A 9,581-nucleotide genomic window follows, 5' to 3' on the forward strand; every position below is an offset into this window, starting at 1 on the left:
ATAAAAGTTAAATTTTTATCGGCATAAATAATTTCATGAGAAAAATAGATTAAAAATTAGTTTTTTAAAATGTGCTATTAATGCAAAATCTTTTACTCTATTGTTTACGTATTCAATTATTATTTTAAAAACTTGTTATAATTTTTTCTAAAAGTAATTATATATTTAAAATAAATATTTTAATTATTATTTTTATAAAATATTTTTTAAGTTCTCAATATATATATATATATATATATATATATAATGTATAATAAAATTAAATGCAAGTATAAAATAACATTTAATCGTTGCAATTAATATAATATTTTATAAATATTTAAATAAAATGATATTTTTATAGTATCAATCATATGTATTAAAATTAATATATAAGTATTAAAATATTATTTAATTGATATTGTTAACAAAATATTTTAAGAAATATTTTTAATAAAGTATAAATCAATGTTTTTAATAAAGTATTATTTATCCTATTCAATAAATATACAAATTAATATAAACATAAGGACTATTCATAAGATAGTGTTGATTTGAAATCTCCAACTAATATAATATATTAATTACTAATATTTACATATAAAAAAAATTGTATCTGAAAAAAACGTAATTTATTTTATAAAAAATATACTTTTTTTAATTTGCATTAATTCTCAATTGATTCAATCGAAAAGACTAGATGATGCTTAAAAAAATTAGATAATAAAAAAAATTAATGAATTTTATTTAGTTTTTCTATTTTGAATTAGTATAGATACTAAATAAAGTTATTATTTTTTCTATTTTCCTATTTTGTTTCCTTGAATGTTAATACTAAATTAAGTTTATGGAATCAAAGTATTAAATAAAACATTTTTTTTACATGCCTTTATATGAAATCCTTCAAAAAAAAATTAATTAATTTTTTACGTAGAAAATAATAATTTTAAGGTTTAAATATATTTTTAATCCCTCAAATTTAGAATAAATTTATTTCTGATTTCTCAAATTTAAAATTATTTTTTTTAATCTTTGTAATTATCAAAAATCATGTTTTAGTTTCTTAAGTCATCAATAACATATTTAAAAGTAATAGATTGAGATAAAAATATAATTTTAGCTATTTTAATGTAATGTTCATTACAAAGACATTAGTAGATAGATTTTAGGTAATAATATTTGACAAATTTTCTAACAAAATTTAAATATATAAATTAAAATAAGATTTTTTTTTAAATTACAAAGATTAAAAAAAACTAGTTTTTAATTTGAGGGAATAAAACAAATTTATATTAAATTTAAGAAACTAAAAATATATTTAAACATAATTTTAATATTTGAGTCTATTAAACAAATAAAAATTACTCAATATAAAAAATAAGTAAATTCTTAACTTCTTTAAACTTTTTTGCAATCTTCAACTTTGTATAATGGGGGTTTAGTATAATATATATAAAGTAGAAAATTGAAGTAGTATGTATAAAGTTTAGGGTTTATAGTTATAGTAATTTTAATTAATTAAAAAATTATTTCTTTTAATCTTGATTTAGTTGTATTTTGATTTCTTAAATATTATAAGTGTGTGATTTTGATTTTCAAAGTTTTAGTTGATTAATTTTAATTTTTTAAGTATTATAATTTTGTAATTTTTTAGTTTTTTAAATTTTAATTGAACAATTTTAATTATATCACTTGTATGATTTTTAGTTTTTCAAATATCACAATTATATAACTTTATCTACTTAAATTAAATATGCTATAATTTTTATTCATGTATTAGATAATATATATTTATTTTTTACTAAAATTAATAATATATAACTTTAACAAGTCAAAAATCATTCAATTATGATATTCACCAAATTGTAATATTTATTTAGCTAAAACTAATCATGTAAAATTTAAAGAACTAAAATTATATAATTATAAAACTTCAAACACTAAAATTATTTAATTAAAATTTATGAAATTAAAATCACATGACTATCATAATAAAATTGTATTTAAATTTAATTTAGGAAACAAATGATTATAATTTCAGAGAATATGAAATTTTCTCATATAAAATTATAGACCCAAAATAAATGAGTGAAAGTGGTAAACACGTGCCAGCAAAACCTATCTTTGAGGACACCAACGCCATCGTTATCTTCATTGGTCCCTCCCTCTTATTGTCTGGTTCCCACGTTTTTTTTATTCTTCTTCATTAGTCATTACCATTATTACTTTTATTTTTCAAAAATCTTAATATTAATATATTAATATATTCTCCAACTAATATTCTTTCAAATCCTTCTTGTAAGAAAAGTTTCAAATAAATATTTAACTTTAAAAAATATATAAAAAAACATTCAATACTTATATTCAAAAATTGTGAGAGAAGTAGAAGATATTTTTAAAAAATTTAGAATTTTTTTAGCTATCAAAATTATAATAAGAATAAACATTTTATCTCATTTTCATGCTCTAACTTTCTACCACTAAATTGACATTAGTAATTTGAGGATTTAGAATTATTCATAGTATTCATTGAAATGTTAAAAAAATGTATTTTTACTCTACTTTTTCTAAATATTTTCTATTATTTTTGAATATTTATTAAAGATTACAAGGCTAAACATGCACTTAATATATTTTTTAAATATTTTCTATTATGTTTTAACTAAACATGCCCTTAATCAGTAGAAGACTCAAGGCTCTAGTTGAATATCATTAATTTTATTTTTTTTAATGGAATATTCAAATCTTCTATATATAGAACAGGAGATGCAATAATAATAATAATAATAAATTATCTATTTTATATTGCTTCCTTGTGCCGTGAGAGGCTGAATAAATGCAAGTAACGAAGTGAACAAATCAAATCTCTCTTTCTCTCAATCTCACCACTCCTTCTCTGCGAGTTTGCTTCAATTTCCAAATCACAAAGAAGATGGAGAAAGCGATCAACAGACAGAAGATTTTGCTTCACCATCTCAACCCTTCATCATCCACGGATTCGTCCTCCCTCTATGTTAGTTTAACTCCCTTTTCTGATTTCAATTTTCAATTCGTCTTTTCTCATATGGCGTTTTCATCCTTACCCTTTTCGTCTGATAGCTTGTTTGGTTTCTGGGAAAACTACCCTTTTGCTAATTTTGCCTCAATCAGCTCCCTTGGTTCATTGTTTGATCATAATTTTATCAAAGTTTTGGTCTTGAACGTCTGTATGCTCATTTAATAGGTTTTTGTTTCACTTGTTTGGCATGTGAGGGAAGTACCCTTTTGACACTTGTATCAGAATTTATATAAGTTTTGATCTTTTATATATTTATGATTTTATAGTATGGTGTTTGGGAAAAGTACACATGTGACTCTTTTGCAACTCATGGTTTCCTTGATTGATTGTTAGGCATTAGTTGCATATCTATCACTAAACAATATGTATATGTGTTTATGTGCGGCCAATTGATTGTTTTGTATGTTGAACATTTGATCACTAGGCTTCAGCATGTTTGGCGGGGGATAGTGCTGCTTATCAAAGGACATCTACATTTGGGGATGATGTTGTGATTGTTGCGTAAGTTCTTCTCTTCCTCAAATGAAATATCTCACTTCTCAAGTTTTTTTTTTTTTCTTGACAACTATCTCAAGTTAAACATGTGTTTTGTTTAGGTTTAATACATCTCCAAGTCCTGGAACTTTTTGGAAAATTTTAATTAGGTCCCTAAACTGAAAATATTTGTAACTGGATTCTTGATCTTCTACATTTTTTGTGAATGAGTCCATGGAGTTGGTAAAACCGTTACAAATTCTTATTTTCTGATATCTGCAGCGACCCAATTATAAAAGTTGTTGAAGATCAAAGATTTACAAAAAATACAGAGACCTTGTGATGTATTAAACCTGTTATTTAATAATTGAGTGTTTAGCTATGGATTGTGAGCATATGTTTGTGGTATCTTTAATTTTTACCTAAATTATGTATTGGCAATTTTGCAGTGCATATCGGACTGCTCATTGCAAATCTAAACGTGGTGGTTTCAAAGACACTCATGCTGATGATCTACTGGCTCCTGTTTTGAAGGTTTTATTCATTTCATTTTTATTTTTATTTCTTTTGCATCTGCAATTTTAAATGAGTTCAAATGAATCACTGCTTTTCTTAAGTTGTGATGATCTATGTTCATTTGCTTTGTACTTTGATTAATATTCTGCTTTATTAAATATTGATGTATATTTGTCAACAATCTACGTGAATGTAATGTTGAGATTTCATTGTAGGCTGTAGTTGAGAAAACCAATGTGAACCCAGGCGAGGTTGGGGATATTGTTGTGGGTACTGTATTGGCTCCTGGATCTCAAAGAGCTAGTGAATGCCGAATGGCTGCATTTTATGCTGGTTTTCCTGGTATGTCCATATAATTTGTGCTTATGAACCTGATATGTGACTCTGATTTTGTATTGATACTTGTGATGTTATTTTTGATCCAGAAACTGTGCCTGTTAGGACTGTTAATAGGCAATGTTCATCTGGGCTCCAGGCTGTTGCCGATGTAGCTGCAGCTATAAGGGCTGGATTCTATGAGATTGGTAAATGATGCATCATATTTCTTTTTCTTCTGGTGATAACTATAACTTTTAGTATCTTATGTTACCTTTAACTATTTTGTTTAGGTATTGGTGCTGGTTTGGAATCTATGACAGCTAATCCAATGGCATGGGAAGGATCAGTCAATCCTAAAGTATTTATCTCTCCCTCTTTTCCTCACTCAATGTCCTCTGCTTTATTATAAAGTTTTTAATATTGGATTTAGAAAATAAAACCTATAAAATGGCTACAAGGTTATGGTATTTTCTTCGGTGTTGTGACAGGTAAAAATGTTTGAACAAGCACAAAACTGCCTTCTTCCTATGGGGATTACCTCTGAAAATGTTGCACATCGCTTTGGGGTTTCAAGGAAGGAACAAGATCAGGCTGCAGTAAGTTGGATATATGCTTTAAATTAATGCAAAATTTTGTTCTATTTTGTATTTTAACAACTCTTAACTGAATCTTTGTAACAATAATGTTGATAGGTTGAGTCTCACAGGCGAGCTGCTGCAGCTACTGCTTCCGGTAAATTTAAAGATGAAATTATCCCAGTTTCCACCAAGGTATATGCCATTACAGGGTACATTGAATCTTCCTTTTGGGTCTTGGGTGCTGAATAAAACACTCTTTTTTCCCCAACAGATTGTGGACCCAAAAACTGGTGCGGAGAAATCTGTCACCATTTCCGTTGATGATGGAATTCGACCTAGCACAACATTGTCTGATCTAGGGAAGCTGAAACCTGTGTTCAAGAAAGATGGAAGCACTACTGCTGGTACAAGATCATAAAATCCTGGTTCATTTCCTCAAATCCTTTCTAGTTGATATACTAAGTTCAATCATTTGATGCCTGTGCTTTAGGTAATTCTAGCCAGGTAAGTGATGGTGCTGCTGCTGTTCTGCTGATGAAAAGAAGTGTTGCGGTGCAAAAGGGGCTACCCATTCTTGGTGTATTCAGGTACTTAATATGTGACATAGAAGATTTAGTCCCTTGCAATATTTATATAATGTTGTGTCTCTATGATGAAAGGAAGGGCCAATAGATGTCCCTATTGGTATAAGTTTAAAAAAAATTGAAGAATATTATTTTGGATGGATATTAAATCATTAAACGTGTCAGAATAATATTACTTTTCTTTGTTTTGGCCAGACAACATATATTTATACTTCACCTGGTTTATATATATGATATATCTAGTTCCTTCTTATGGTGGTTGTATTTATTTGATTATCAAGTCCTACTAGGTTAGTACCAATTTTCTTGTCAGCTATACCAGCAACGACACAAGTGTTCACCATAGAGTGCTGGATTCATCAAGTATAATTGCACTAACTCAACATTAAAAAAATAAGCGCTGACAAATTCCTGTTATGTCCACTCTGTTATATGACCATATCCCTGTTAGAAAAATAAAAAGGAAGTTGCATGACACTAGAATCCCTAAATACAAGAGTCAATCCCTTTAGTTCCTCATTACTCATACAATATTATCTAGGAAGACTACAATTCACGGAACAATTTTGTCAAGCATGTCTTTAGGAACTTGAATTTCATATTTATATATATATATATATGCTCATAATAAATTGTGTTCCATCTTAATATCATAAACCATATTATCACTGTACTTAAAAGTTAAAATGAAATTGAATAATTGATAGGATAAAATTTCTCCTTTATTTTAATCCAAAGAAAATTATTTGTTGGCTATCATGTAGGACTTTTGCTGCAGTTGGTGTTGATCCTGCTATCATGGGTATCGGCCCTGCTGCTGCAATTCCAGTTGCTGTGAAGGCCGCAGGTCTAGAGCTTGATGATATTGATCTTTTTGAAATAAATGAGGTATTTGATCAACGTGTTTGTTATATTTTCCTTTTTCTCTGTTTGTATCTATATACTCACTGCAGTAATTTGCTTGTTAAGGCATTTGCTTCCCAGTTCGTGTATTGCCGCAACAAGCTAGGGCTTGATCCAGAAAAGATCAATGTTAATGGAGGTGCAATGGCAATTGGGCACCCTCTTGGTTCAACAGGTGCATACCACAACTTTTAGTCCTACATTGTCATTACAATAGTAACAGCACAACTGCTGACTACAAAAGCATTCAGCTTTTTTCATTTATTATATAAATTAATACTAATCACGTCCTTTTCTTTTTGAAATTTACCCATACCTACATACCTATGCAAGATAGATTTTGCCTGTAGCTGAAGTAGCTAATGATCATAAAGAATTTACTGCAAAAGGTTTAGCATGATGTGATGAATAATATCATGCAAATTTGAAAATTTTTGGGATGAACTGATTGTTGATTTTATAGTTGAAGGTGTACAGGTCAAATGGGAGAGGGACAAACTATAATTTTGATGCTTATAGTTATAAAAAAAAAAAAAAAAAAAAAACTGTAATTTAGTCCTAGTGGCCTACAGAAGTTCCCTTTCTGAGGTAGTTGATCAAATAAGAGTTAAACATATGCTCAGCATAGGTAAGAAAAATGGACTGGCTGATTGTAGTGGTTGAATTGGGAACCAGTCCAATACAAAACAACCTTAAACTGGCACAATACAACTGGACTAGATGAGGATATATTAGTTTTTAACACGAAAATGGGAAAATAAGTACTTAAAGCCTGGACCCCTTGGATGTAAAGTGATTGATGTGCCACTAAACCAAGTGAGTCTGTTGATTACTATGCTCTTAGAGTATGATGTGTAATTATATACAATTTTTCTTTATGTTAAAAAATAACTACTGTTACTTGTTCTGAAGCCTAAAACTATTAACTTAGATAATTGAGAATTAACATTTGAGCCAAATGTTGATGGTATTGATATAAAATAAGAATAGTACAATAGTATAAAATACAAGCACACTCTGGTTCAACCATATTTTAACCATGATTAGGCCATTATTTTCAATTAGTTCTTTTGCTGATTCAGTTGTCATTGGTTATTGGGAGAACTATTCAAATTTTCAATTTTAAATCTTAGGGTGTTGTTAAGACTTCAAAATATTATCTTTATTTAAGAAATTTGTTTCCTCTTTTAAGATTAAAATATGTGTATAGATAGAAGTTCTCGAGATGAAAAGAGTTATCCGACCTGAAGAAAGATGGTTTATCAAATTTGATCATAAAACTTATAATGGGGTGAATATTTGATATAATGAATATATATTAAGATGTTTTCATAGACATAGGCAAGAAGTGCCGAATCATGTTAATCATTGTTTTCTGTAGGTGCCCGATGTGTGGCAACGCTGTTGCACGAGATGAAGAAACGTGGCAGGGACTGTCGATTTGGAGTTATATCTATGTGCATAGGTACTGGAATGGGAGCAGCTGCTGTTTTTGAGAGAGGTGATTGTGCCGATGAGCTCTGCAATGCCCGAAAAGTGGATGACCTTCTCTTATCTAAGGACGCTCGCTAGTTTTAGTTACTTAATACTCTGCTTGCCCATCAATTAAGAAATCACAATAAAAGCTTTTGTTTTATGGTAGTGATTATGTCAACCACTGCTCAAAAATTTAATCATTTCCATGCACACTGGACTTGCATTAATTGTGATATATTTTGGATCATTATAAACAAACATACACTCCTTTTCTCTTTCATCACCTTTTGACCCATTTCTTTTTCCTCTCTCTTTCTCTCTTATCACATTTCTTATCGCATGTTTCATAACATTTTCCATTTATTTTCGTTCTGACATTCACTTGCAGAGTCTGTGTTGGTATTGTATCAAAGAAACTAAGAAAGGACTAATAGAATAGTATTTCGTCTCAATTATTTCTGTAACTAAGGTATAATTTGGTTGGTTGGAAACAAGAAACTGGAAGGTGAGGTGAGTTGGGGTGCACTTTGTTCTTAAATGTTGTCAATGAACACCGTAGCACACAATTATATGTAAAATCTTATTATTTTTTAATGAAATTAAATATTGGCTTAAATGGTTTTCTGGTTTTTATAGGATATTCTCTCTCTTGACCATAATTTTTTTATAAAGTATTTAAATTTTTTAAGAAATATTTAATATTAGTATATTAAGTCTAAAATATCTTCGTTTAAAAACATGACTTTGAATGTTATATACCTGTATATATAGAAGAAGTTAATTAATATTACTTTGAATGTGTAAAATATAAATTTATTCTGGAACAAAATAGAAAATCTAAAATATTAAGGATGGATCGGAGGGAGAAGTTGTTTGTACAAAATTAGGTAGGTAATATACAAGGAGACTTTTTACACGTGTCACTATAAGCAATTTCTTTATAAAAAAAAAAAACAAGTTTTTTTATATTATTTAAGGAATTGAAAATGAAAAAAAAAAAAAAAAAAAAAAGGTCCGAATTCTCGTGTTTTTATTGAGTCCAAAAGGCCAATTGTTGGTGATAGTGGACAAAAAGCCAAACCCTACAATCTACTATGTAATTAAGAAAACAAACCCCTATGCATATGACTTTGTTGCCCTATCTTATAATTTTGACAATGGGGCAATTTTGACATCTAGGTTGAGAGAGGAAAAGAAACCCCATCTATTATCTCAGTCACGAATAAGCAAAGGAAAAAAATTCTTATCTATGCTACAATCTCTGTGTGACAAGATTACTTTAAGAACTTTTTAAGTATAAAAAAATTGTAAATTTTAAAAGACTTTATAAAAATTTAATAATTTTTAAGATTTTTTTTTTGAAAAGATTTGTTGAAATATAATGATTTTAAGATTTTTTTAATTAAGATTTTATAATGTGAATTTTAATAAATTTGTCTCTTAAGAATTTATAAGATTTGAAAGGATTTTATTATATTTTAAAGAGAAATATGATTTTTCAAAAATAATATGATTTTTCTACGTATAGAAATGACAAGGTTTGTATAAAGAAAATTAAATTAATTTTTTTTAATTTTTTAATAAATAAATAATTCTAGTTTCAGGTGCTCTTAAACAACATTTTTTTATATACAACCTTTTAAGCATTTATATTTTCTCATTCATACTATTAAATTTTAATAATATGTTCAAATT

At 27.9% G+C, this 9,581-nt stretch overlaps 1 protein-coding gene across 1 annotated transcript; it reads left to right on the plus strand.

Moving 5' to 3' along the window:
• Positions 1–2,804: 2,804 nt before the first annotated feature.
• Positions 2,805–8,166, plus strand: LOC109812354 (3-ketoacyl-CoA thiolase 2, peroxisomal). Its single transcript, XM_020376302.3, has 13 exons — positions 2,805–2,992; positions 3,462–3,538; positions 3,961–4,045; positions 4,243–4,369; positions 4,453–4,551; positions 4,636–4,703; positions 4,834–4,941; positions 5,038–5,115; positions 5,195–5,327; positions 5,414–5,510; positions 6,272–6,395; positions 6,477–6,585; positions 7,792–8,166. The coding sequence occupies exons 1-13, from the start codon at positions 2,912–2,914 to the stop codon at positions 7,980–7,982; spliced, it is 1,377 nt and encodes a 458-aa protein (XP_020231891.2). The 5' UTR covers positions 2,805–2,911; the 3' UTR covers positions 7,983–8,166.
• The last annotated feature ends 1,415 nt before the right edge of the window (positions 8,167–9,581 follow it).

This window comes from Cajanus cajan, chromosome 7 (genome assembly GCF_000230855.2).
Source record: "Cajanus cajan strain Asha chromosome 7, NIPB_CcT2T_4, whole genome shotgun sequence".
NCBI lineage: Eukaryota > Viridiplantae > Streptophyta > Magnoliopsida > Fabales > Fabaceae > Cajanus > Cajanus cajan.

Excerpts from the sequence above, each read along its gene's own strand:
- LOC109812354 (XM_020376302.3), top strand. The coding sequence starts at position 2,912 with ATGGAGAAAGCGATCAACAGACAGAAGATTTTGCTTCACCATCTCAAC. Across the intron at positions 5,116-5,194 it reads TTATCCCAGTTTCCACCAAG|ATTGTGGACCCAAAAACTGG; the intron begins GTATATGCCATT and ends TTTCCCCAACAG. Across the intron at positions 6,586-7,791 it reads GCACCCTCTTGGTTCAACAG|GTGCCCGATGTGTGGCAACG; the intron begins GTGCATACCACA and ends TGTTTTCTGTAG.